The sequence below is a fragment of the Nipponia nippon genome, unplaced genomic scaffold (genome assembly GCF_047370975.1).
Source record: "Nipponia nippon isolate SJK-2023a ecotype South Korea unplaced genomic scaffold, ASM4737097v1 scaffold_55, whole genome shotgun sequence".
Classification (NCBI taxonomy): domain Eukaryota; kingdom Metazoa; phylum Chordata; class Aves; order Pelecaniformes; family Threskiornithidae; genus Nipponia; species Nipponia nippon.
Window position 1 is genome coordinate 200,681 of NW_028262375.1, and position 25,850 is coordinate 226,530.

General features: G+C 72.8%; 2 protein-coding genes across 2 annotated transcripts in view; one reads left to right on the top strand and one right to left on the bottom strand.

Moving 5' to 3' along the window:
• The window catches only part of PCNX3 (pecanex 3), a 22,212-nt gene extending 5,642 nt beyond the window's left edge, over nt 1-16,570 (bottom strand). Inside the window, 31 exon segments of the mRNA XM_087735305.1 lie at nt 364-511; nt 993-1,096; nt 1,330-1,560; nt 1,842-2,095; nt 2,835-3,050; nt 3,735-3,793; nt 4,055-4,184; nt 4,763-4,871; nt 5,487-5,664; nt 6,402-6,546; nt 6,633-6,783; nt 6,866-6,958; nt 7,496-7,604; nt 8,064-8,173; nt 8,785-8,876; nt 8,990-9,100; nt 9,196-9,376; nt 10,294-10,326; nt 10,732-10,885; nt 11,345-11,481; nt 11,651-11,759; nt 12,317-12,413; nt 12,507-12,676; nt 12,752-12,857; nt 13,421-13,550; nt 13,552-13,937; nt 14,025-14,120; nt 14,232-14,271; nt 14,398-14,503; nt 14,941-15,146; nt 16,288-16,570. Coding sequence (XP_087591431.1) covers nt 364-511; nt 993-1,096; nt 1,330-1,560; nt 1,842-2,095; nt 2,835-3,050; nt 3,735-3,793; nt 4,055-4,184; nt 4,763-4,871; nt 5,487-5,664; nt 6,402-6,546; nt 6,633-6,783; nt 6,866-6,958; nt 7,496-7,604; nt 8,064-8,173; nt 8,785-8,876; nt 8,990-9,100; nt 9,196-9,376; nt 10,294-10,326; nt 10,732-10,885; nt 11,345-11,481; nt 11,651-11,759; nt 12,317-12,413; nt 12,507-12,676; nt 12,752-12,857; nt 13,421-13,550; nt 13,552-13,937; nt 14,025-14,120; nt 14,232-14,271; nt 14,398-14,503; nt 14,941-15,146; nt 16,288-16,440 — 4,344 coding nt within the window. The 5' untranslated portion in view covers nt 16,441-16,570.
• Nucleotides 16,571-16,775: 205 nt separating this feature from the next.
• MAP3K11 (mitogen-activated protein kinase kinase kinase 11) lies at nt 16,776-25,133 on the top strand. Its single transcript, XM_087735319.1, has 10 exons — nt 16,776-18,954; nt 19,640-19,820; nt 20,529-20,677; nt 21,150-21,319; nt 22,039-22,270; nt 22,790-22,906; nt 23,268-23,355; nt 23,428-23,504; nt 23,580-24,269; nt 24,791-25,133. The coding sequence occupies exons 1-10, from the start codon at nt 18,297-18,299 to the stop codon at nt 24,991-24,993; spliced, it is 2,565 nt and encodes an 854-aa protein (XP_087591445.1). The 5' UTR covers nt 16,776-18,296; the 3' UTR covers nt 24,994-25,133.
• Nucleotides 25,134-25,850: the final 717 nt, after the last annotated feature.

A 25,850-nucleotide genomic window follows, 5' to 3' on the forward strand; every position in this document is an offset into this window, starting at 1 on the left:
AGGGGGTCCCCAAAGTGTCCCCCCACAATGTCCCAGCCCCAAGGTCCCCGGTGTCCCCTCCACATCCCCGCCGCAGGGTCCCCGCTGTCCCCCCCATGTCCCAGCCCCAGGGTCCCCAGTGTCCCCCACGTCCCCGCTGCAGGGTCCCCAGTGTCCCCCCAGTGTCCCAGCCCCAAGGTCCCCAGTGTCCCCTCCAAATCCCAGCCCCAGGGTCCCCGGTGTCCCCCCCACGTCCCCACCGCAGGGCCCCCAGTGTCCCCCCCGTCCCAGCCCCAGGGTCCCCATGTCCCCCACGTCCCCACCGCAGGGTCCCCACCATGTGTCCCCCCCATGTCCCAGCCCCAGGGGCCCCCGCGGCCCCACCTGGTGCAGCTTGAGCGCCATGCGGACGCCGGGGGCCACCACGCGGTGCAGCAGGTCCATGTCGGCGAAGACCCACTCGTCCCGCGGGGAGGTGATGCGGAAGTCGCCCTTGAAGAGGGCGTGGAGGCCGTAGAGGAAGGGCTCCAGGCTGGGGGGCGCGGGGTCAGGGGGGGCTGCGGGGGCCCCCCGACGCCCCGCGTCCCCCCCCGGGGACTGGGGACCCCCCCAATGCCCCGCGTCCCCTCCCGGTGACCGGGGACCCCCTGGACACCTGGGTGCCCCCCCAGATGCCTGGGACCCCCCCAGACACCTGGGTGCCCCCCCCAGACCCCCGGGTACCCCCCAAACGCCTGGGTGCCCCCTCCCCGATGCCTAGGACCCCCCTGGACACTTAGATCCCCCCCCCCCCAGACCCCTGCGTACCCCCCAGATGCCTGGGTGCCCCCTCCCCGATGCCTAGGACCCCCCTGGACACTTAGATCCCCACCCCCCCCAGACCCCCGGGTACCCCCCAGATGCCTGGGATGCCCCCAAACTCCTGGGTCCCCCCCCAGACACTTGGGTCCCCTCCAGATGCCTGAATCCACCCCCCCAGCTGTCGGGGTGCCCCCCCAGCTGTGGGGTCCCACCTGGCGGACATGCTGTGGGAGGCGGTGCCCAGCGCCCGGCGCCCGAGGACGCAGAGCCCGAAGCAGAGGGTGACGAGGGGCGAGTCCCAGTCCTTGTCCACGGGCTGGGGGGGACACGGGGGGGACACGGGGTCGGAGGGGGGGACACGGGTGTCCCCTCTGTCCCCCCACGTCCCTCTGTCCCCCCAGGTCCCCCCCAGACCCAGGGGCGGGTGGCGCAGTGCTGGATCCAGCCCAGGAAGGCTGGTGTCCCCCACGCCCCCCGTGTCCCCCCGTGTCCCCCACGCCCCCCATGTCCCCTCCGTCCCCCACGCCCCCCGCGTCCCCCCAGACTCACGGGGTGGCGGCGGGCGGCGCAGTGCTGGATCCAGCCCAGGAAGGCCTGCCGGAAGGCGGGCAGGCTGGGCCCCCCCAGGCGGGGGTCGAAGTCTTCGTCGATGTTGGGGCTGAAGGTGGGGTCGGGGTCGGCGTAGCCGGGGGCGGTGACGGGGCGCAGCCCCTCGCGCACCCCCTCGTGCGACAGCCACTCCTCCAGCTTGGGCGAGCGCGTCACGTAGTAGATGATGCTCTGGGGAGGGGGGGGTCAGGGTGGGCCCGACACTCGTGCAAAGCGCAATCCCCCTCGTGCAAAGCCCCTTCCCCCCATGCAGAACACAATTCCCCTCGTAAAAAGCCCCCTCCCCTGGTGCCAGGCCCCCCTTTCCTTGTGCAAAACACAATTCCCCTGGTGCGAGGCCCCCTCCCCTCGTGCAAAGCCCCCTCCCCTTGTGCCAAGCTTGTTCTCCTGGTGCAAAGCCCCCTCCCCTGGTGCCAAGCCCCCTCCCCGGTGCCCAGCCCCCCCAGCCCCACCTTGACGTAGTAGGTGAGGAGGACGCGGCGCAGGTCGAAGCCCTGCAGCATGGCGCCCGCGTTGTTGTCGCTGATGCTGTAGCCCTCCAGCACGTAGCGGGCGGCCGCCACCTCCCAGGCCAGCCAGCGCTGCCCGAAGGCCGCGTTGAAGCTCAGGGCGTGCGGGGGGTGGCCCGGCTCGCAGCAGCAGCAGCCCTCGTCCTCGTCCACCCCCTCCGTGATGGCCTCCACCTCCCGCTGCTGGCAGTAGGTGCCTGCGGGGACGGGGACCTCGGTGGGGACGGGGACCTCGGTGGGGACGGGGACCTCGGTGGGGACGGGGACGCGGCGGTCTCCCCGACGGCAGGGTCGCAGGGGTCCCAGGCTGCCCCCGATCCCCCGGGAAGGGGACAGCAAGTGAGGATGGGGACACCAGGAGGGACAGGGAGGTCCCCAATCCATCCCCAGTCCCCTGGGAAGGGGACATCAGAGGGGACAGGGACATCAGCAGGGACAGGGAGCTCCCCAGTCCATCCCTGATCCCCCAGGAAGGGGACAGCAGAGGGGACAGGGACATCAGCGGAGACAGGGAGGTCCCTAATTCGTCCCTGATTCCCCGGGAAGGGGACAGCAAGGGGGGACAGGGACATCAGCAGGGACAGGAACGTCCCCAATCCATCCCTGATCCCCCAGGAAGGGGACACCATGCAAGGACACAGATGTGAGTGGGGATGGGGACATCAGTGGGGACAGGGAGGGCCCTAATGTCCCCTTTATGGGGACGGGGACACCAGCAGGGACAGGGATGGCCCCAGTGTCCCCATAAAGGGGACAGTGGTGGGGAGAGGGATGGCCCCAATGTCCCCTTTATGGGGACGGGGACACCAGCAGGGACAGGGATGGCCCCAATCTGTCCCCAGTCCCTGCTCGCAAGGCGCCCAGCCCATCTCCCGCTCCCCGGCGAGCTGCCCGGCCCCGCCGCGGGGCGCCCGGCCCCCCGCCGGCCCCGCTCACCCCGGAACTCGAGGCCGCGCAGCTGGAAGGTGACCAGCCCGTGTCCCACCTCCACCAGGTGGACGAGGGCGTTGAGGGAGTCGGAGGCCAGGACGAAGCAGTCCCCGGCGGCGGCCGGGCCCCAGCGCCCCAGCTCCAGGTCCCCGCTCAGCGCCCGCTGCAGCGCCCGCGTCAGGTGCTCGTAGAAGATGGAGTTGAGGTTGTTGTCATCCGAACCTGGGGCACGCACGTCAGTGGGGGGGGGGCTATAGGGGGAGCTATAGGGGCTGTGGGGCAGGCTGGGGGAGCCCCTGGTGCTGGGATGGCACCGGAGGGGGATATAGGGGGATATAGGGGGCTATGGGGCAGGCTGGGGGAGCCCCTGGGTGCTGGGATGGCACCGGAGGGGGATATAGGGGGATATAGGGGGCTATGGGGCAGGCTGGGGGAGCCCCTGGGTGCTGGGATGGCACCGGAGGGGGATATGGGGGGATATGGGGTGCTATAGGGGGCTATGGGGCTGGCTGGGGGAGCCCCTGGGTGCTGGGATGGCACCGGAGGGGGATATGGGGGGATATGGGGTGCTATAGGGGGCTATGGGGCTGGCTGGGGGAGCCCCTGGGTGCTGGGATGGCACCGGAGGGGGATGTAGGGGGGATATAGGAGGGCTATAGGGCTAGGATGGCAGTGGGGGGATACGGGGGGATATAGGGGGCTATGGGGTGGGCTGGGGGCTACAGGGTCCCAAGGGGGCTATGGGGGGGCTTATGGAGGGGCTATGGGGGGGCTGGGGGCTGCGGGGTCCCAGGGGGGCTATGGGGGGGCTATGGGGCGGGCTGGGGGGCCCTGGGCACCACGCCGGGGGCTGCGAGGGGCCATGGTGGGGGCGGGTGCCGGGGGTCCGCGCCGGGGGGCACCCACCGGGGTTGCGGTCGAGCTGGGTGGCCAGGCGGGTGTTGGAGTGATCCACCCTCTTGGTGCTGGGGGGCGGGGGGCTCAGGGCCACGCTGACCCCAGCCCCCCATATCCCCCCCAAACCCCACCCTGGCCCGTCCCCAGCCCCCCAGGACCCCCCTAGCCCCCCTCGAGACCCCTCCCCAGACCCCAAGAACCCCCTTAGCCCCCCCATATCCTCCCAAAGCCCACCCTGGCCCCTCCCCAGCCCCCAGGACCCCCCAGCCCCCCGTATCCCCCCAAAACCCCACCCTGGCCCCTCCCCAGCCCCCCAGGACCCCCCTCACTTGTAGTCGCGCTCCCAGAACTTGACGGGGCGGGCGTAGGAGAGGAGGAAGAGGGCGCTGCCCAGGAGCGGGGCCAGCGGGGAGGAGAGCAGGGCCCCCAGCACCGCCTGCGCCAGCAGCAGCCCCGAGTCTGCCCCGTCAAGGGCCACCGACCCACCGAGACCCCCACCGCGGGGGGCCTGGCCCCGCCGACGGACCCTGACCCCACGGAGGGACCCCAGCCCCCAGGGAAAACCCAGCTCTGGGGGTCCCCAACCCATGGGGAGACCCCAACCCCCAGGGAAAATCCAGCTCTGGGGGACCCCAAGCCATGGGGGGGACCCCAACCCCATAAACGGACCCTCCGACCCACACCCGGACCCCAACCCCCAGGGAAAATCCAGCTCTGGGGGACCCCAACCCCATAAAGAGACCCTGACCCACACCTGGACCCCGATCCATAGCAAGAATCCAGTTCTGAGGGGGACCCCAACCCCCAGAGGGGACCCCAACCCCACCAAGAGCCTCCGACCCCATGGGGGGACCCCGACCCACCCCCAGACCCCGAGCTACAAGGGAGCCTGGCCCAGGCGACACCCCAACCCACGGGAGGACCCCGACCCCACAGAGGGACCCCAGCCCCCTCCCCACAGCCCAGCCAGAGCCCCCCATGCCCTGGGGAGCCCCCAGCCCCCCGGTTCCCCCCGGCTCCCCCCGGCCGCAGGATACGGGGCACGGCGAAGGGCTGGGCGAAGGCGTGGAAGGCCGAGCCCCAGGTGATCTGCCACGGCGCGATGTAGGTCAGCACGAAGCGCAGCTTGTACAGCAGGTCCCAGAGCTGGGGGCACCCGTCAGCCCCGGCGCCGGGGTCCCCCCGGGATGCTGGGGTCCCCCCCAAACACCTGGGTGCCCCCATCTCCCTCCCTGCAGCCCCACGTCCCCCCCCAAATGCCTGAATCCCCCCTGGATGGCCGTCTGTCCCCCCCACCCTTGGTGCCAGGGTCCCCCCAGGTGCCTGGGTCACCCCCTGGTCCCCCCTGGACACCCAGGTCCCCCCCAAGATCCCTCCTTACAGTCCCATGTTCCCCCAGACACCTGAATCCCCCCTAGATGCCCACGTCCCCCCATCCCAGATGCCTGGGTCCCCCCAGATGCCTGGGTCCCCCTCGGGTCCCCCCTGGCCACCCAGGTCCCCCCAAACACCCGGATCGCCCCCAGACGCCCATGTCCCCGTCCCCCCCCAGGCACTGGGGTCCCTCCCTGGCCACCCAGGTCCCCCCAGATCCCTCCCTGCAGCCCCACATCCCCCCAGACACCCAGATCCCCCCTGACACCCATGTCCCCCCAGACGCCCATGTCCCCCCCACCCCAGACACTGGGGTCCCCCCAGGTCCCCCTCAGATCCCCCCTGGATCCCCCCCTGACACCCATGTCCCCCCGGACCCCCACCCACCTTGGCGGCGAGGAAGGAAGCGAGGAAGAGGTCGAGGAGCAGCCCCTGGGAGAGGCGGGGGAAGTCGCAGCGGAAGAGCAGGAGGGCGAGGGCCAGGGCGGGGGGCAGCTGCGAGGGGCTGCAGAAGGACCCCCGCAGCAGCCGCAGCCCCGCCGCCGTCAGCAGCAGCGCCCGGGCGCTGGGGGGGGACGGACACACACGTCACGGGGGGACACACAGACACACAGCGTGAACGACGTGGCCCCGCCAGACCCCCTGCCGACGAGGTGTGGGCTCCCCGAGCGCCTGTGGGGTGCTAGGGACCCCCACCCTGCACCCCCTGGGTGCCCCCCCGGCACCCCCAGACCCCCCCAGGGCACCCAGCACCCCCCAGGCCCCCCCCAGCCACCCTGGGGGACCCCAACCATGCTGGGGACCCCCAGCACCCCCCAGTCGCCCCCGGGGGCACCCAGCACCCCTGGGGGACCCCAACCAAGCTGGGGACCCCCAGAACCCCCCAGAGCACCCAGCACCCCCCAGACCACTCCCCAGTCACCCCAGGGGACCCCAACCATGCTGGGGACCCCCAGACCCCCCCCAGGGGCACCCAGCACCCTCTAGACCACCCCAGCACCCCATGGACCCCCCCCCCGAGCAAGCAGGCAGGGCCCAGTTGGGTGGTGCAAAAAGGGCGGGGGGTCCTGGGGCATATTAGGGGCTCTGGGGGTGGGTTGGGGGTCCCCAGAGGTGGGTTGGGGGTCCCAGGGTGGGTTAGGGGGTCCCAAGGGTGCACTGGGGACCCCCAAGGTAGGCTGAGCCCCAGTAAGGACCCCAGGGCGGGCAGTGCGTCCCAGTCAGGGGGTCTGCCCAGGGACAGGGGTGCTGGAGGAGGCTCTGTCCCCCAAGCAGGGGGTCCCGGGGAGGGGGGGTCCCTACTGCAGGCAGCCGGCGTCGGGGCGGGCGCTGAGGTCCTGCGCCTGGTGGGTGAGGGCGTGCAGCACGACGGCGGGGTGCAGGCAGAGCCGCTCCAGCGCCTGCAGCCCCGCAAACGCCTTCTCGAACCACATCAGCTGCGCCGCGCCTGGGGGGGGACACACACGACGGCGGGGGGGTCAGCGGGGCGCGGGGGACACCCCCATGTCCCCCCCCGAGCTGTCCCCCACCTACCGCGGACCTCGAACTGGCTGTACTCACGGGGCCGCAGCACCGGCCCGGCCAGGCAGCCCCAGGGCAGCTGCTTGCGGAGCTGGGGCAGGAGGTAATGGGCCACCAGCCCCAGCAGGGCCACTAGCCCGTGCAGGACGTAGCCCAGCACCGACTGGGGAGAGGGACACAGCGGGGTCAGGGCTGCTGGGACCCCCCTGTCCCCCTCCCCAGCGCCCCCTGTCCCCTCCCTGTACCTTGAGGGCGATGAAGACGGTGCTGGCGCTGATGGCGAAGGTCAGCACGGCCACCGCCGGGCAGACCACCAGGTCCGAGAGCAGGATCTCCCGCTGCGGGGGGGCGTCAGCGCGGGGACCCCAGTGACCTGTCCCCACCCGGGTCCCCACGGGGGCCACCTGCGTCCCCACGGGGGCCCCGGCCCCGCCGCGGTGTCCCCAAGCTCCCCATGGCGTCCCCAACAACCCCCGGTGTCCCCAACATCCCACCGTCACCCCCCCAGTGTCCCCAACATCCCTCCCATCATCCCCAACGTCCCACTGTCACCCCCCGGGTGTCCCCAAGACCCCCCCAGGACCCCCAATGTCCTTCCCATCGTCCCCAACACCCGCCCAGTGTCCCCAACATCCCTCCCATCATCCCCAACAACCCTTACTGTCCCCAACGTCCCACCGTCACCCCCTAAGTGTCCCCAGTGTCCCCAACACCCCCCCAGTGTCCCCAATGTCCCTCCCATCACCCTCAACACCCCCCAGTGTCCCCCCCCAGCATCCCCAATGTCCTCCCATCACCCCCAAATGTCCCCCAAGCACCCGCAGCGTCCCTGTGTCCCCCCCCCGCCATCCCCGCCCCCCCCGCCCCGTCCTCACCAGGGAGGCGCGCAGCTGCTCGGGGAGGGGGTCCCGGACCTCGCTGCCCGGCGGCCCCTCGGGGCTGCAGCTCTCCAGCTCGGGGAACAGCTTGGCCCGGATCAGGGACCTGGGGGTGATGTGGGAGTCCGGGACCCCCCCAAAACCCAAGGGGGGGGATGCGGGGGTCCAGAACCCCCCCAAACCCCCAAAAGGGAGACGCAGGCGTCCAGGACTCCCCCAAAACCCAAGGTCTCCAGGACCCCCCCACCCCCCAAAAAAGGGGACCAGGCATCCAGGACCCCTCCCAAACCCCAAGAAGGGGGCCCCAGGCGTCCAGGATCCCCCCAAACCCAAGAAGGGGGACACAGCCATCCGGGACCCCACCCCCCACCCCAAAAGGGGGACCCAGGCATCCAGGACTCCCCCAAACCCCCAAAAGGGGGACCCAGGCATCCAGAACCCCCCACCCCGAGCAGGGGGACTTGGGTGCCCAGGACCGCCTCCCCCATGTCCCCAGGGGTCCCCCGGTGCCCCCCCCCCCCCGGGGACCCCCCCCATTCCTCCCGCAGCCCCCCGAGCCCCCCACCACAGCAGGGCCGGGTCGCTGCTCTGGCGGCTGAGGTGGTAGGAGGCGGCGACCAGGAGCCCGCAGAAGACGGAGAAGAGGAGGGGGACCTGCTGCTCCCCCCACGGCGCCTGTGGGGCAGTGGGGGGCGTCGGGGGGGGCACGGGCACCCCACAACCCCCCTGGGGCCCACAGGGACCCCCCGAGCCACCCCAGGGACCCCCCGAGTTGCCCTGGGGACTCCCCGAGCCCCGCAGGCTGCTTGGAGACCCCCCAGGTGGGTTTGAACCCCCCAGGAACCCCCCTGAGCCCCCCAAAACCAGCCAGGGCCCCCCGAGCCCCCGCCGAACCAGCCAGAGCCCCCCCAAGGACAGATTCAAACCCCAGAGAGACCCCGGGGCAGCTCAGGGACCCTCGGGGCAGATCAAGACCCCCCTGGGGCAGGTTGAGACCTCCTGGGGCAGCTCAGGGACCCCCTGGGGACCCCATGGCAGCTCAGGGACCCCCAGAGCAAGTCAGGGACCCCCCAGGACCCCCCAGCACATCAGGGACCCCCAGGACGGATCAGGGACCCTCCCAGAACCCCATGGCACATCAGGGACCCCCAGAGCAGGTCAGGGACCCCCCCAGGACCCCATGGCACATCAGGGACCCTCAGAGCAGGTCAGGGACCCCCCCAGGACCCCATGGCACATCAGGGACCCCCAGGGCAGGTCAGGGACCCCCCCGGAGCCCCCCGTACCTGGATGGCCCCCAGGCAGAAGCCGTAGAGCACGGCGGCGACCAGGAGGCTGCGGGCCAGCCCGTAGAGCGCGGCCAGGGGGCTGGTGGCGGCTGCGGGGGGGAGGGGGGTGAGCATGAAACCCCCCCCCCCGCACCCAAAACGGGGTCCCCAGACCCTCGGGGGGGGGGGTCCGAGACCCTCGGGGGGGGTCCGCAGAGCCTACCGGTGCCGCCGAAGACGTGCATGTCGACCTGCTCCAGCAGGTACATCAGGCAGGTGTTGACCTGCGGCAGCAGCCCCAGCAGGAAAACCAGGGGGAAGCAGAGCGTGAAGGCTGCGGGGGGACGGGGGGGACCCCAAAATGAGGCGGGGGGCAGGGGGGGCAGCGAGGGGTCCCCCTTCCCCCCCGCCCCGGGGTCTGCGTCTCACCGGTGGCGACGTCGCGGGCGGCGCGGGCGGCGGCGGGGGTGAGGAGGGGGAGGCCGCAGAGCGGGGCGGGGGCCGGGGGGGACGCGGGGGGGGCGCGGGCGGCGGCGTCCAGCCCCCAGATGAGGGCGCAGGCCAGGCAGAAGTAGAGGGGGCGGCTGTAGGCGATCAGCCGGTTGTGGCCCTGCGGGGAGGGGGTGAGCGCGGGCGGCACGGGACCCCCCCAGGCGCCCTTGCCCTCCTCGGACCCCCCCGGAGGGACCCCTGGGGCCGTATGGCAGCTTTGGAGACCCCCGTGGGATGTAGAGCGGGCACAGGTCCCCCTCTTGGGGCCCCCCAGACCCTACAGCCCACATAGGGACCCCCCCAAGACCCTACAGCCCACATAGGGACCCCCCCAGGGCCATACAGCCCACACAGGGACCCCCCCAAAAACCATATAGAAACTTTCCCTCAGAACCACACAGCGCATACAGGAACGCCCCCAGGACCATAAAGCACACATAGGCGCCCGTTTACACTCCCAAAGCATATACGCAGCCTTCCCTGAACCCTACAGCGCGTGCAAAAACACCCCCAGGGCCATACAGCCCCTATAGGAGCCCCGCTGTGGCCACCAACCAACTACAGAGATCATTTCAGAATCTTGCGGCATGCGTATAACCCTTCCCCGAACCATATAGCCCGCACAAACACAGCCCCGAAGTCGTAGACTGTATATACAGACTCTCCCAGGACCCTAAAACAGCTATAAACGCGTGTTTGTAATCGTATAGAATGTATACAGCCCCCGCAAAGCATACGCTGCGTCTAGGAACACCCCAAGGGCCATACAGCACATACAGGCATCCCCCCCAGGACCATATATCATCCGTAGGGTCCCCCCCAGGACCATACGTTATCTGTAGGGTCCCCCCCGAACCATACGGCGTGCGTAAAGACGTCCTTAGAACCACGTAGCCCGTATAGGAGCCCCCCCCCGCAGAACAATGCGACGTGTGTAAGCCCCTCAGCCATACAGCAAGTATAGGGGCCCGCAGGAAGCTATAGAGCGCCTATAGGCCGCCCCCAGGCCCCTATAGAGCCCCCCCAGTCACTCACGTGCATGGGGGAGGCGGCGTCCGGCTGCACGCTCTGGGAGAGGAGAGGGGACGCGGTGGGGACGGGGGGGCCCTGGGGACCCCTCTGCCCCCCAGGGACCCCTCTGCACCCTGAGGGACCCCCTTTGCACCCCAGGGACCCCCCTTTCCACCCTGAGGGACCCCTTGGGACCCCTCTGCCCCCCAGGGACCCCTTTGTCCCCCCAAGGACCCCCTGAGAACCCCCTTTGCCCCCTCAGGGACCCCCTCGGGGCTCCTCTGCCCTCTCAGGGACCCCCGGAGACCCCCCGTGCCCCCCCAAGGAACCCTTTACCCCCTGGGGACCCCCTCTGCCCTCTCAGGGACCCCCTGAGGGCCCCCTCTGCCCCCCCAGGGCCCCCTGCCCCCCAGAGACCCCTCTGGCCCCCCCAGAGACCCCCTTGCCCCCCTGGCCCCCCACCTTGAGCAGGGAGTACTGGCAGCCGGCGATGACAAGGCAGAACTGGAAGAGGCCGAGGTCACGGAAGAGGCCCCGCAGCAGCAGCCCGTAGCCCAAAAAGGCCACCAAGGCCACCAGGGCCACCGCCAGCACGTTCTCCGGCACCCGCCGGTTCCTGCAAAGTGACGGCTTGTGGGGGGGGATGCACACGGGACCCCCGTGAGTGGGGGGGGGTGGATGGGGGACCCCAGCGGTGCTGGGGAGCCCGGGGGACATCCCTGGGGTCGTGGGGGGCTTGGGGACATCCCTGGGGGGTTGGGGGACATCCCGGGGGGAGGTCTTGGGGATGTCCCCAAAGTGAGGAGGGGGCTTGGGGACACCCTGGGGTGATGGCAGGGGTCTCGGGGATGTCCCCAAGGTGTGGGGGGGTTTGGGGACATCCCTGGTATCGAGGAGGGTCCCAGGGACGTCCCCAAACCTGGGGGGGGGTCTCAGGGACATTCCCAAGCCACCGAAGGCTGGGGTGGGTTTGGGGCCACCGCCGTGGCTGGGGGGGGGTCTCGGGGCCACCCCCCAGCGCCACAGAAGGGCCCAGGGGTCCCGGGGGGGTCCCGGCCCCCCCAGTGCCACTCACCGGTCGAGCAGGGCCAGCAGGGCCAGGCGGTCGTAGCGCAGGCGCACCCAGCGCCCCGGCAGCACCCGGCAGCGGTAGGCGCGGCGAGGGGGGGGCCGGGCCCCTGCCGGCTCCCGGGGGGGCTCCAGCAGCTCCAGCTGGGGGGGACGGGGGTGACACCGGTCCCTTGTCACCCCCCCCAGACCCCCAGACCCCCCTGGACCCCCCGAGAGGGACAAACGTGGGGTCATGGGCGTGCCCCCCCCAAATCGCCCCCTCCGTGTCCCCCCTGTCCGTCCGTCCCCCCCCCGTGTGCCCCCCACTCACCTCAGGCGCCTCGAGGGGTCCCCGGCGCAGCGGCAGCCCCCCCAGGGGACGGGGGGGGCCCTCGGCCGCCTCCGCCGAGGTGACGCTGGAGGAGGGTGAGTGACGGTCCCTGGGGGGGGGGGGGGACGGGGACGGGACATGGGGTGTGAGGGGGGGCTGAACCCCCAAAGCCCCCTGCTGTGGGGCTGGGACCCCCCAGATCTCCCAGTTATGGGACCAGGACCCCCCAATCCCCCATTATTGGGCTCGGGCACCCCAAATCTCCCAGTTATGGGACCAGGACCCCCCCCCAAACACCACAGCTATGGCACCAGGACGCCCCAAATCTGCTACAGGCTTGGCGCACCCCAAATTGCCTGGGCATACGAGTGGGGCACCCTAAATTTCTTGCTACAGGGCTGGGACACCCCAAATCCCCCAGTTATGGAACCAGGGACACCCCAAATTTTCCAGTTACAGGGCTGGGACACCCCAAATCTCGCAGTTATGGGACCAGAGACACCCAAAATTTCTCACTACAGGGCTGAGACACCCCAAATCTCCCAACTCTGGTGCACAGCTCCCCCACCCCCCCCTGCTACGGGGTCAGGACACCCCAAACCCCCCTGCTATGGGGCCAGGACACCCCAACCCCCCCACCCCCACCCTGCAGCAGCCCCCCGTCACCATGCGCCGCTGGCCGGGGGCTCGGCCCCGCTCTGCTGCCCCACGGGGTTCTCGTAGCCACCGCCGGCCGCCCCGAAGGTGTAGGAGCGCCGGACACCTGTGGGGAGCAAGGAGGGGTTTGAGAGGGTCCGGGGGGGTTTTGGGGGGGTCCCGGGGGGGTTTTGGGGGGTCCCGGGGGTCCGCATCTCACCACTCTCGTCGTAGAAGTAGTGGACGGCGCCCTCGGAGGTGTCGTCGAAGGCGGCCGCCTCGTGCAGGGCCCCACGGGGCAGCAGCAGGGCCCCCGCCAGCTGCAGGGCTGCCGGCAGCGTCAGCGCCCGGCCCGGGGGTCCCGGGCGGCCCCGGGGGGGCTCGGGGGGGCTGGGGGGGCACGGGGGGTCAGGGGGGTTGGGGGGACATGGGGAGGGGGGGGGAGAGGAAGAGGAGGGGGCTTACCTGGGGGGGGAGCCCATGGCGGAGGAGGGCGGCGTGGGGTTGGAGCCGGCGTGGTGGCGGCGGCCGGGGGCCTGTCCTGGGGGGGCCCCCCACTGCCCCCCCAGTGCTGGGGGTGGGGGGGGGAGAGGGGTGGGGGGGTGCCCACAGCCCCCCAGGACCCCCAGGCTTCCCGCGATGGGGCTGGAGCCCCCCCAAATGTCCCAGACACCCCAATTATAGAGTGGGTGACCCCCAATCTTCCCACTATGGGGCTGCAACCCCCCCCCGCCCCGGGGCTCAAATCTTCTCCAGACGCCCCCACTATGGGGCTGAACCCCCAAACCTTCCCACTACGGAGCTGGAACCCCCTCAGGCCCCCCCATTATGGAACTGAACCCCCAAATCTTCCCACTACGGGGCTGGAAACCTTCCCGACCCCGCCATGATGGGACTGGACCCCCAAATCTTCCCACTATGGGGCTAGATCGCTCGCAAACCCACCCGCTATGGGACTGAACCCTAAAATCTTCCCATTATGGGGCTGCAACCCCCCCCAGCCCCCCCCAATTATGGGGCTGGACCCCTACATCTCCCCACTATAGGGTTGGAACCCCCCCAGACCCCCCCCCTTTTGGGGCTGAACCCCCAAATCTTTCCACTATGGGACCGAACCCCCCCGGCCCCGCTCACCTCCTGCGCCGGGGGTCTCCCCTGGCCGGTCGCCCTCCGGGGGGGTCCCCCCGTCCGCCTGCCCCCTGCCCCCCTCGGGGGGGGCCTCCAGGTCGGCCTTGGCCAGGGGGGCTGGGGGGGGGCGGGGGGGCGGCGGGGGGCGACTCAGCTGAGAGGCTGGAGGAGGAGGAGGAAGAGGAGGAGGAGGAGGAGGAAGAGGAGGAAGGGGGGCGGCGGCTGGAGGCCAGGCTGAGGCTGGAGCCCCCCGAGGACCCCCTGTGGCCCCCCAGAACCCCGGGGGGGGGCTCAGCCTCCGAGGGGGGGTCGGTGTCGCTGCCGGCCGGGGGGGCCCCTGGGCTGTCCAGGCGGGTGGAGGCCGTGCGCTGGCTGCTGGGGGTGCCCCGCCCCGGCCCCGCCCCGCTCAGCCCGCTCTCCGCCGAGCCCCCGCGCCGGGGGGCCGGGGGGGACGGCGGGGGGCTGCCGGCCGGGACCCCCCCCTCCTCCTCCTCCGTGCCGCCGGCCGCCGGGCTCCCTGCAGCTGGGGGAGACGGTCAGGGGGGGACCCCAGGGTCTGGGCTGCCCCCCCCCGGCGCCCTGCGTCCCCCCGTGTCCCCCCCAGACCCACCGGTGGCGGCAGGGGGTCCGCGGCGCAGGCGGTCGCGGTCGGCCGCGGTGACGATGACGTTGTTGCTGCCCTGCTCCCGCACCAACTGACGAATGTCTGGGGGCGGGGGGGGACACACACGGACGACAAGCGTGTTAAGGGGGGGACACACACGTCGGGGTGGGGGTCTCAGGGTTTTGGGGGGGGCGCGGGGACGGTGACGCTCACCCCTGGCTGCTCCGGCGTCCTCCAAGTGCGGCAGCAGCTCCTGGGGGGGACATGGGGGGTTAGGGGGGGACACAAGGACATGGGGGAGTTACGGGGGAGACAGGAACGTGGGGGGCTCACAGGGGGACATGGGGGGTTATGGGGGGATACGGCCCCCCCCACTCACCGAGAGCTGGTTGAAGCCGCAGAGCGAGTGCTGGGAGCTGCAGCGCACGGGGGGGGTCGAGCCCGGCCGCCGGAACACCGACAGCTCCACCCCCGCGCCGGGGGGGCTGCGGGGGGCCGTCAGTGGGGGTGCGGGGACCCCTGCACCCCCCAGCCACCCCGGGGCACCCCCAGACCCCTGGGACCCCCCCAGGCACCCCCTTTCTCCCTGGGGCATCCACAGACCCCCAAGGTGCCCCCTGCAGCACCCAAAAACCCCCCAGGGTGCCCCACAGATCCCCCCCAGCCCAGCCCACGCCCCCCCAGCCCCTAGGCCCCCCCCAGAACCCCTCATTGTCCCCCACAGCCCCCCCAGAAGCGGCCACGGGGGTCCCCTGTCCCCCCAGGCACTGTCACCCACCCCCACATCCCCCCCCAAACCCTCTGCACCCACCCCAGCCCCATAAAAGCCCCCGCGTCCCCCCGAAACCCCTCCGTGCCCCCCCCAAAAGCCACCCCGGGGGCTGCCACCCACCCCCGTCCCCCCCAACACCCCCCAGCTCACCCCGGGGGGCTCTCCCCCTCCTCAGGGGTGCGGGGGCGCAGCAGGGCAGCCGCCCCCCCCTCGCCGCCCCCCTCGGGGTCCCCCTCAGGCTCGGCCCCCCGGTCGAACATGGCGTGCAGCCGGTAGTTCACTGTCTTCACCGCCGTGAAGAAAGCGGCCACCAGCCCGCAGTACAGGGCCCCCACCCCCGGGCTGGGGGGCAGCGCCTGGGGGGGGGGGGTCAGCAGCACCCCCAGGACCCCCAGGCTCCCCCCAGCCCCAAGAGCCCCCCCAGGCCTCCCGGGACCCCTCCCCAGAGTCCCCTCCAGCGCCCGGGACTCCCCCCAGGAGCCCTCCCACCCCCCAGGACGCCCCCACCCCCCCCGAGCCCCCTCCTGGCCCCCAGGACCCCCCAAAGATCCCTTCTGCTCCCCCCAGGCCCTATCCTGGCTCCCAGGACCCTCCTGAGCCCCCCAAGTCCCCCTCCCAGCACCCAGGACCCCCTCAGGATCCCTCCGGGACCTCAGAGCCCCCCCTCCAAAGGCCCCTCAGGGGCCCCTCCTAGCACCCAGGACCCCCCCAGGACCCCAGAGGCCCCCCCCGGGCCTCTCCCAACACCCAGACCCCACTCCAGACCCCATCCTGGCCCCCAGAGACCCCCCCAGATGCCACCAGGACTGCTCCCAGCCCTTAGAGATCCCCCCAGAGGCGCCCAGGAGCCTCCTGAGCCCTTCCTGGTCTCCTTCAGGCTCCCTCCCAGTCCTCAGAACGCCCCCAGGCTCCCTCCCAGCCCCCATGTCCCCGCCGGGACCCCTCAGACCCCACCAGGGCCCCTCCCGGACCCTAGGACCCCCCCCCAGGACCCCTCAGACTCCCCCCAGCCCTCAGAGCCCCTCCCAGGAGCCCCCTGAGCCTCTCCTGGTCCCCCCAGGCTCCCTCCCAGCCCACAGGACCCCTCCCAGCCCCCAGGACCCCCCCAGCTCTTAGAGACCCCTCCAGGAGCTCCCTAAGCCTCTCCTGCCCCCCCCAGCTCCCTCCCAGTCCTCAGAACCCCCCTGGGATCCTCCCAGCCCCCAGGACCCCTCGGGCCCCCACAGATCCCCCCCAGGCTGCTCCCAGCCCCCAGGACCCCGCTGGGACCCCTCAGACCCCCCGGGCCCCTCCCGGACCCCGGGACCCCCCAGGGCCCCTCAGACTCCCCCCAGGACCCCCCCCCCCCCAGCCCTCAGAGCCCCCCCAGGAGCCCCCTGAGCCTCTCCTGGTCCCCCCCAGGCTCCCTCCCGGCCCCCAGGACCCCACCGAGACCCCTCAGACCCCCCCAGGGCCCCTCCCGGACCCCGGGACCCCCGCCCCGGACCCCCGCCTCACCGTGTAGAGGACGAGCGGCAGCCCCAGCAGGAAGAGCCAGGCGTAGAGGTGGAAGCAGTTGGCGAAGGCGCTTTGGTGCGGGTCCAGGAACCAGCCGCCAGTGAGCGAGGCCCACACCCCCTGCCGCAGTACCTGCAGCGCCTGCGACCCCATCGCCGCCGCCGCCCCCCCGCCTCCGCCGCCGCCGCCGCCGCCCCGCAGCCATGGGCCGCCCCGCCACCCCGCTCCACCGGCGGCCGCCGCCGCCGCTTCCGGGTTCCCGCCGGAAACGCTCCGTAGCCCTTCCGGGGCGCGCGGTGACGCCACACGCACGCCTTCCCGCCGGACGCATGCGGAGACGCGCGGAGCGGGTGGGCGTGGCCTGGGGACACGCCCCTTCCCCTTTAGAGCATGCGCAGTAGCGCCGCGCAGCGGGCGGGCGGCGCAGGGCGCGTGCGCAGGCGGGGCCACGCCCCACGAGAGCGCGCCGCGCGCACCACGCCCACCCGGAAGTGAGGCGCCGCCGCGGGGGGGGGCGGCTCTGCGCATGCGCGGCGGCGGCGGCGGCGGCGGGGGAGGGGGCTTTAACGGAGGGGGGGCACCGGCACCGGGACCGGGACCCCCCCCAAACCGGGCCCCGCACATGGCGGGGGCCGCCCCCGCTCCGCCCCGCAGGCCTCGCCGCCCTAGGCCGCGGGTAGGCCGCGGGTTGGCGGGCCTCGGCCTCGGCCTCGTGTAGGCCGCGGGCCCGCCGGGCTCGGGTCTCTCCTCCCACCACGGTCCCGGGCGTCCGGTTCCCTCCCCCCGCCCCCCGCCGTGGTCCCGGGGCTCCGGTCCCCCCCCTCTGTGGTCGCAGGGTTCCGGTTCCCCCCCCCGCCCCGAGGGCCCGAGCGTCCGGTTCCCCCCCCCCCCCCCCGAGGGCCCAGGCGTCCGGGCCCGCCCCGTCCGGCCCTGGTTCCTTTTCCTTTGTCCCGGTGACAATGTCCCGGCTCCGCCTTCCCGGGGCCGCCTCCAGCCAGCGCGGGCCGGGCCGGGCCGGGGGGGGAACCGCCGCCGACCCCGGGGGAACCCGCAGGGCGCCCGGGCCGCCCCCCTTCATCCCCCTGCCCCGGGGACGCCGCCGGACGCCGCTTCCTTCCCCCCCCCCCCCCCCGGGACGCGGGGGGCACCGGCGGGGACCAGGCGGGGACGGGACGGGGCGGAGGGGCCCGGGGGCGGCGGAGGGGAGCGGGGGCGGGGGGGGGGGCGGAGGGGGCCCGGGGGCCCGCGGGGGCTTGTAGCGGCCGGGGGGGGCTGTAGGGGCCCCCAGGGGCCTATAGGGACCCGCAGGGATCCATAGGGACCCCCAGGGGCCTATAGGGACCCACAGGGATCCATAGGGACCCCCAGGGACTTATAGGGGTCTCCAGGCAGCTATAAGGACCCCTAGGGATCCCCAGTGAACAAAAGGGACCATAGGGACCTACAGGCAGCTAACGGGTCCATAGGGACCCGCAGGGATCTGTAGGGACCACAGGGATTGGCAGGGATCGGCAGGGATCTGTAGGAACCTGTAGGAACCATAGGGACCTACAGGGAGCTATAGGAGCAATAAGCAGCTATAGAGGTTATAGGGACCCGCAGTGATTCGTAGGGATCTATAGGAGCCATAGGGACCCAGAGCACCAACAGGGAGCCCTCAGAACTGTGATAATCTATAAGGGACCTGTAGAAGCCTTAGAGAGCCAGGTAAGGTATAGGGAGCCGTGGGGACCCCCGGTGACCCCCAGGAGCCATAGCCCCCCATAGGGGCCGTCAGACCCTGCAGGCAGCACCTATAGGGCCCCCGGTGACCCCGGTGACCCCTAGGAGCTATAGGGTCCCCTGAGCACCCATAGGACCGCTCAGGTGCCCATAGGACCCCCTGGGCGCCCATAGCGCCCCCCCCAGCATCCATAAGACCCCCCCCAGGCACCTATAGGACCCCTTGAGCGCCCATAGGACCCCCAGCTCCCTCCGCCCAGCACCGGGGCCGGGGGGGGGAGCACCCCATGGAGCGGGGCCGGGCCTCCCCTTCCCCCCCCTTCCTAAGGGGGTCCCGCTCCCCTTCCCCGCCCTTCCTAAGGGGGTCCCGCTCCCCTTCCCCCCCCTTCCTGGGGGGGTCCCGCTCCCCCTCCCCCTCGCCCCCCTCGCCAGGGGGGTCCCGCTCCCCCTCCCCCTCGCCCCCCTCGCCGGGGGGGTCCCGTTCCCCCTCGCCCCCCTCGCCGGGGGGGTCCCGCTCCCCCTCGCCGCCAGGCGGGGGGCCGGCGCGGGCGGCTTTCGGGGAGCTGCGGCTGGAGGAGGTGATCGGGGCGGGGGGCTTCGGCAGGGTCTTCCGGGGGACGTGGCGGGGGCAGGTGGTGGCGGTGAAGGCGGCGCGGGGGGACGCGGGGGCGGCGGGGGCGGCCAGCCTGCGGCGGGAGGCCCGGCTCTACGCCCGCCTGCGGCACCCCAACGTGGTGGCCCTGCGCGCCGTCTGCCTGGAGCCCCCCCACCTCTGCCTGGTGATGGAGTTCGCGGCGGGGGGCCCCCTCTCGCGGGCGCTGGCTGGGCGCAGGGTGCCCCCCGCCGTCCTGCTGGACTGGGCCCGGCAGGTGGCCCGCGGGATGCGGTACCTGCACGCCGGGACCCCCGTCCCCCTCATCCACCGCGACCTCAAGTCCAGCAACGGTGAGCCCGGGGGGGGGGGGGGGCGGTCTGGGCGACGGGGAGGGGGGACGCACCCCGTACGGGGGGGGGGGAGCACCCAGGGGCGCTCTGTGCGACGGGGAGGGGGGCACGGGGTGGGGGATGCACTGTGCAGTGGGGTAATGGGGCACCCATGGGTGCGCTGTGCAATGGGGGACACACCCTTGGGTGCTCTGTGCGACGGGGAGGGGGGGACGCACCCCGTAACGGGGTGGGGGAGCACCCATGGGTGCTATGTGCGATGGGGAGGGGAACATGAGGTGCAGGGAGGGGGGAATGCACCCTGTAATGGGGTGGGGGAGCACCCATGGGTGCTATGTGCGATGGGGAGGGGGGCATGGGGTGGGGGATGCACCCTGTAATGGGGTGGGGGAGCACCCATGGGTGCTATGTGCGATGGGGGGGGGGGGATGCACCCTGTAATGGGGTGGGGGAGCACCCATGGGTGCTATGTGCGATGGGGCATTGGGACCCCCCAGCTCCTCCCTGCGATGGGCCGTGGGGCAGAGAGGGACCCCGGAGCCCCTTGGGGGTCCCGAGGGCAGGGGGTCCCAAACGCCGGGGTCCCCAGGGCGGGGGGTCCTGGACACCGGGGTCCCCGGGACGATGGGTCCCCAGGGCAGGGGGGTCCCGCAGGCCGGGGTCCCCTCACCCGCCGCCCCCGCAGTGCTGCTGGCACAGCCGGTGGAGGGGGACGACGTCAGCGGGAAGACGCTGAAGATCACCGACTTCGGCCTCGCCCGTGAGTGGCAGCGGACGACGAAGATGAGCGCGGCCGGCACCTACGCCTGGATGGCGCCCGAGGTCATCAAGGCCTCCACCTTCTCCAAGGGCAGCGACGTCTGGAGGTGACGCACGGGGTGGGGGGCCCGGGGGTCCTGGGGACCCCCACCCCTGAGTCTTGGGGTGCCCGGACCCCTGGGTGCCTGGGTGGGGGGGTCTGGGGGCCCTGGGTGGGGGGTTTGGAGGGCACCCAGGTCCCTGGGTCCATGGGTGGGGGTCCTGGGGGTGCCTGGGGTCCCTGGGTGGGGGGTTTGGAGGGCACCCAGGTCCCTGGGTCCATGGGTGGGGGGCTTTGGGGGGTGCCCAGATGCCTGGGTCCATGGGTGGGGGGTCCTGGGGTCCCTGGGTGGGGGCTTGAAGGGCACCCAGGTCCCTGAGTCCATGGGTGGCGGGTCCTGGGGGTCCTGGAGAAGGATGGGGACCCCCACTCCTGAGTTCTGGGGTGCCCGGACCCCTGGGTAGAGGGGTTGGAGGGCACCCAGGGCCCTGGGTCCATGGGTGGGGGGCTTTGGGGGGTGCCTGGATGCCTGGGTCCATGGGTGGGGGGTCCTGGGGGAGGATGGAGACCCCCAGCCCTGAGTCCTGGGATGTCTGGATGGCCGAGTCCATGGGTGGGGGTCCTGGGAAAGGATAGGGATGCCCACTCCTGAGTCCTGGGGTGCCCAGACCCCTGGGTCCCTGGGTGGGGGGGTTGGAGGGCCCCCAGGTCCCTGGGGGTTCGGGGAGGTGTCAGAGCAGGTCTGGGGTCTGACGCCCCCCTGCTCCCCCCCCAGTTACGGGGTGCTGCTGTGGGAGCTGTTGACGGGAGAGGTGCCGTACCGGGGGATCGACGGGCTGGCGGTGGCCTACGGGGTGGCCGTCAACAAGCTGACGCTGCCCATCCCCTCCACCTGCCCCCAGCCCTTCGCCCAGCTGATGGCAGGTCCGGGGGTCCCGGGGGGCACCGGGGGGGCTCCGGCCTTTGGGGGGTACTCGGGCACCTGGGGGGGCCCTGGGGGGCTGGGTGCTTTGTGGGGCTGGGGGTGCTCAGAGACTTGGGGGGCTGGGGGGGTCCAGGGGGTCCTTTGTGGGGTTGGGGGTACCCAGGCTCTTGGGGGGCTGGGAGGAGGGGGCGGATGCCTGGGTCCTTTTTGGGGCTGGGGGCACCCGGATGCCTGGGTCCGTGGGTGGGGGGGTTTTGGGGGGGTGCAGGGTGCCTGGAGCTCTGGGGTCCTGGGTGGGGTTCCCCGGATGCCTGGGTCCCCAGTGGGACCCCCCGGGTCACGGGGGGCTGCCAGGGACCCCCGGGAGCCCCCCTCAACACCTGGGTCCCCAGTGGGACCCCCCTGGGTCATGGGAGGGTGCCAGGGACCCCCAGGACACCCCCCCCCCCCGACGCCTGGGTGCCCCCACAGCCTGCTGGGAGCAGGACCCCCACCGGCGGCCGGGCTTCGGGGCCATCCTGCGGCGGCTGTCGGGGCTGGAGCCGGGGGGGCTGGGGCCCCCCGAGTCCTTCCACTCCCTGCAGGAGAGCTGGCGCCGCGAGATCCAGGGGCTCTTCGACGAGCTGCGGGCGCGGGAGAAGGTGCCACCCCCCCCCGGGACCCCCAGGACCCTCCCAAACACCTGGGACCCCCTTGGGATCCCCCCCAGACTCCCCTGGGACTCCCTGGGACCCCCCCCCGGGACACAAGAATGCCTTGGGACCCCCTTGGGACCCCCTTAGACCCCTTAGGATCCTCTAGGACACTTAAGACACTTTGGGACCCCCTCAGATCTTCTGGGATCCCCCAGGGACGCCTAGGACCCTCTGGGACCCCCAGGGGATCCCCTTAGGACCCCTCTGGGACCCCTAGGACCCTCTGGGACCCCCTCAGACCCCTTAGGACCCCTCTGGGACCCCTAGGACCCTCTTGGGTCCCCCTCAGATCCCTTAGGACCCCTCTGGGACCCCTAGGACCCCCTTGGGACCCCCTCAGACCCCTTAGGACCCCTCTGGGACCCCTAGGACCCCCTTGGGTCCCCCTCAGACCCCTTAGGACCCCCTAGGACTCCCTAGGGTCGCCTGGGACTCCCTGGGACCCCCTCAGATCCCTTAGGACCCCTCTGGGACCCCTAGGACCCCCTTGGGACCCCCTCAGACCCCTTAGGACCCCTTTGGGACCCCTGGGACCCCCTTGGGACCTCCAAGCTCTGCAGTGGGAGCCTGATCCTGCCCCAGTGCAGCTCACGGCTGGTCCATCCCCGTGTCCCCCCATGACACCGTGTCCCCCCGTGACCCCGCGTCCCCCCGCATCCCCCCAGGAGCTGCGGAGCCGGGAGGAGGCGGTGGCGCGGGCGTCGCGGGCGCAGCGGTGCCAGGCCGAGGCGCTGCGGCAGCGGGAGGCAGCTGTGGCCCAGCGGGAGCTGGAGGTGCTGGAGCGGGAGCTCAGCCTGATGCTGCGGGGACCCCCCCGGCCCCCCCCGGCCCCCAAACGACGGCGACCCCCCTTCCGCCGGCCACGCCGGCCCGCCGACCTCATCGGCATGCCCCAGGGTACGGGGGGGGGGGGGGGCTTGGGGGGGACCATGGGCTTTGGGGGGTCTGGGGGGGCTTTGGGGGGGCCATGGGCTTTGGGGGGGCTGGGGGGGCTTTGGGGGAGCTGGGGGGTGCAGGGAGCTGGGGGTTTTGTGGGGCTGGGGGCTTTGGGGGGCCTGGGGGGGCAATTGAGTCTGGGGGCTTTGGGGGGGATGGGGGTTTTGTGGAGCTGGGGGCTTTGGGGGGGCTAGGGGGTCTGGGGGCTTTGGGGGGGCCGGGGGCTTTTGGGGATCAGGGACGTTGGGGGGCTGAGGGGTCTGGGGGATTTGGGGGAGCTGGGGGCTTCGGGGGGGCTGGGGGTGGAAATTGGGTCTGGGGGTTTTGGGGGGCTGGGGGCTGAGGGGGGACTGGGGGTGGAAATTGAGTCTGGGGGCTTTGGGGGGCTGGGGGCTTTGGGGTTCTGGGGGGCTGGGGGGGCCATTGGGTCTGGGGGGTTTTGGGGGGCTGGGGGCCCCGCTGACCCCTCTGCCCCCCCAGATTTCAAGCACCGCCTGACGGTCCAGGCTGCGCCGGGGGGGGACCCCCGAGGCCGCGACCCCCAGGAGGGGCCGGGGGGGGCCTCGCCCCCCTTCCCCCGCCTGCGCGCCATCCAGCGTGAGTGACGTCATCGCGCCGGGGCGGGGGGGGGGACGGCCAATCAGGGAGGTGCGGGCAGTGATGTCACGCTTGCCGGGAAGCGAGATCGCAGCCCTGGTTGGGTGGGAAGCCCTGGGTGGTGATGTCACGGTTGTTGGCGAGTGATGTCACCAGGCAGCAGGTGGAGAAAATGATGTCACGAGCAAGCGGGAAGAGAAGGGGGAGGAAATGACATCAGCGAGGTGGCTGGGATCGTTGGGCGGGGCGTGACATCACGACCAAGGGGGCGCGGGAGCGTTTTGCAGCGCGCTGCGTCGGGCCTGACGTCACGCCGCCTGGGGGATGACGTCACGCCCTCTCTTACCCCCACCCCCCCCAGTGGAGCCGGAGGAGGAGGAGGAGCCGCCGCCGCGGGGGCTCGGGGGGCCGGAGCGGCGCGGGGGGAAGGGCGGCGCCCCCAACGGCAGGTGGGTGTCGGGGGTCCGGGGGGTCCGGGGGTCCCGTCCCGTCCCCCCGCCAACGCCTGGGCCCCCCCGCAGGCGGAGGCTGCGGCCGGAGGAGACCACCTGGTACCTGGACGCCGACGAGCTCAGCCCGGGGGACGCGTCCCCCAACGGTGAGTCCCGGGGTCGCCTTGGGGGTCCCGGGGGTCCCGCCCCACCTCACCCCCCCCCCCCCGTGTCTCCCGCAGGTGAGGCCGGGACCCCCGAGGCCGAGGAGGGGCGGGGGGAGCGCGGGGGGACCCCGCGGCTGCTGCGCCGGGCGCTGCTGCGCGGCTCGGCCCTGCTGGCGTCCCTGGGGCTCGGCCGCGACCTCTCCCCCGCCGAGACCCCCCGCAGCCCCCCGCCCTCGCCCGGCCTCCTCCGCCTCTCCCCCCGCCGGCCTGCCCGCACGCCCGGCACCCCCGAGACGGGGCGGGCCCGGACCCCCGGCTCCCCGGAGCTGAGCTCGCCCGGGACCCCCGAGCCGAGCCGGGCCCGGACCCCCGGCTCCCCGGAGCTGAGCTCGCCCGGGACCCCCGAGCCGCGTCGGGCCCGGACCCCTGGCTCCCCTGAGCCGAGCCGAGTCCGGACCCCCGAGACCCCAGACCCAGGTCGGGCCCGGGCCCCTGGGACCCCCGAGCAGGGGCGAGCCCGGACCCCCGGGACCCTGGAGCTGAATTGGCCCCGGGCCCCTGGGACCCCTGAGCAAGGGGGAGCCCGGACCCCTGGGACCCCTGAGCTGAGCCGTGCCCGGACCCCCGGGACCCCCGGGACCCCTGGGACCCCCGAGCTGAGCCGTGCCCGGACCCCCGGGACCCCCGAGCCAGTGCTGCAGCCGTCGCCCTTGGGTGCCCGGAGACCCCGCGAGCTGAGCCCGGGCGCTGGGACCCCCGCGTGGGGTAAGTGGGGCTGGGGGGGAGCAAGGGGAGGCTTGGGGGGGCTGGGGGGCAGTTATGGGGCGGTTCAGGGGTCTGGGGGGTGGTTATGGGGTGGTTGGGGCATCCGTGGGGTGGTTTTGGGGCTCCGTGGGGCAGATATGGGCTCTATGGGGCCTGTGGGGCACCTATGGGGCAGTTATGGGGCCTGTGGGGGACTTACGGGGCAGCTGGGGGCTCTGGGGGGCAGCTATGGGGCAGTTATGGGGCCTGTGGGGCAGCTATGGGGCAGCGGGGGGCTCTGGGGGGCAGCTATGGGGCAGTTATGGGGCCTGTGGGGCAGCTATGGGGCAGCTGGGGGCTCTGGGGGGCAGCTATGGGGCAGTTATGGGGCCTGTGGGGCAGTTATGGGGAAGCTGGCGGCTCTGGGGGGCAGTTATGGGGCCTGGGGGGCAGCTGGGGGGCGGCTGGGGGGCTCTGTGGGGCAGGTCGGGGGGTGGGGGTGCCGTGGGGCCCCCCTGACCCCACCCCCCGCCGCCCCCCAGGCGCGGCGCTGCCCAGCCCCCCTCCCCGCGCCCCCCCGCCCCCCCCGGCCCCACGGCGCGGCCCCGCCCCTCCCCCATGCGCCCCCGCATCGACCCCTGGAGCTTCGTCTCTGCGGGGCCCCGGCGGGACCCGCCCCCCGGCGACCCCTGGCCCCGCCCCCGCGACCCCTTCGACGACCAATGAGGGACGGCGACGCCCGTGACGGACGGACGGAGAGGGGGGAAGGGCGACGCAGGAAGTCCCGCCTCTGTGACGTGACGGACAGCTGGCGGCCGAGGAAGGCCCGGGCGCCCCATTGGTCAAAGCAAAGGGCATTACAGGATGTCCCGCCTCTGTCAGGGCGGGGACACCGTCTACGGCAGGAAGTCCCGCCCCCATTGGTGGGGAAAATGGGAAGTCCCACCCCTATTGGTGGGGAAAAGCAGAAGTCCCGCCCCCATTGGTGGGGAAAACGGGAAGTCCCGCCCCTTTTTGGGGGAAAAATGGGAAGTCCCGCCCCTTTTTGGGGGGAAACGGGAAGTCCCGCCCCCATCAGTGGGGAAAGTTGGGAGCCCCGCCCCCATTGGTGGGGAAAGTGGGAGGCCCCGCCCCCGGGGGGGTCATTACACACTGGAAGGGGGGGTGCCCCCCCCCCCCCCCCCCCCCCGTTAGCGCTGACGGGGCGGGGGCGACCAAATAAAGGCCTTGCGACCCCCAGCCCCGCCTCCTCCTTGCGCCCCTCCCCCAGCCCCTCCCCCACCCCCTCCCCTCCCCCCAGGGGGTCCCCCCCCCCCCGCTTTTTTCCCCCCTGCGATCTCCGCCGCTGGACGCCGACCCGGGCATCCGGGTCCCGCCCCTCCCCCACCCCACGCCCCTCCCCACGCCCCTCCCCACCCCCCCCCACCCCCCCCAATTCCTGGAGAGGACCCAGCGCCCGCTCCCCGCCCACCCTCCCCCGCTCCAGCGGGAGCCCAGGCCCCCACCCCCCCCCCATCCCATCCCCCCATCCCGCGGAGATTCCGGGCCTCCGGACGGGACGGGCGCGCGGGCGGCGGCGGGAAGCGCTCCCCCTCCCCCCCA

Excerpts from the sequence above, each read along its gene's own strand:
- MAP3K11 (XM_087735319.1), top strand. The coding sequence starts at position 18,297 with ATGGAGCGGGGCCGGGCCTCCCCTTCCCCCCCCTTCCTAAGGGGGTCC. Across the intron at positions 20,678-21,149 it reads CTTCGCCCAGCTGATGGCAG|CCTGCTGGGAGCAGGACCCC; the intron begins GTCCGGGGGTCC and ends GTGCCCCCACAG. Across the intron at positions 21,320-22,038 it reads AGCTGCGGGCGCGGGAGAAG|GAGCTGCGGAGCCGGGAGGA; the intron begins GTGCCACCCCCC and ends GCATCCCCCCAG.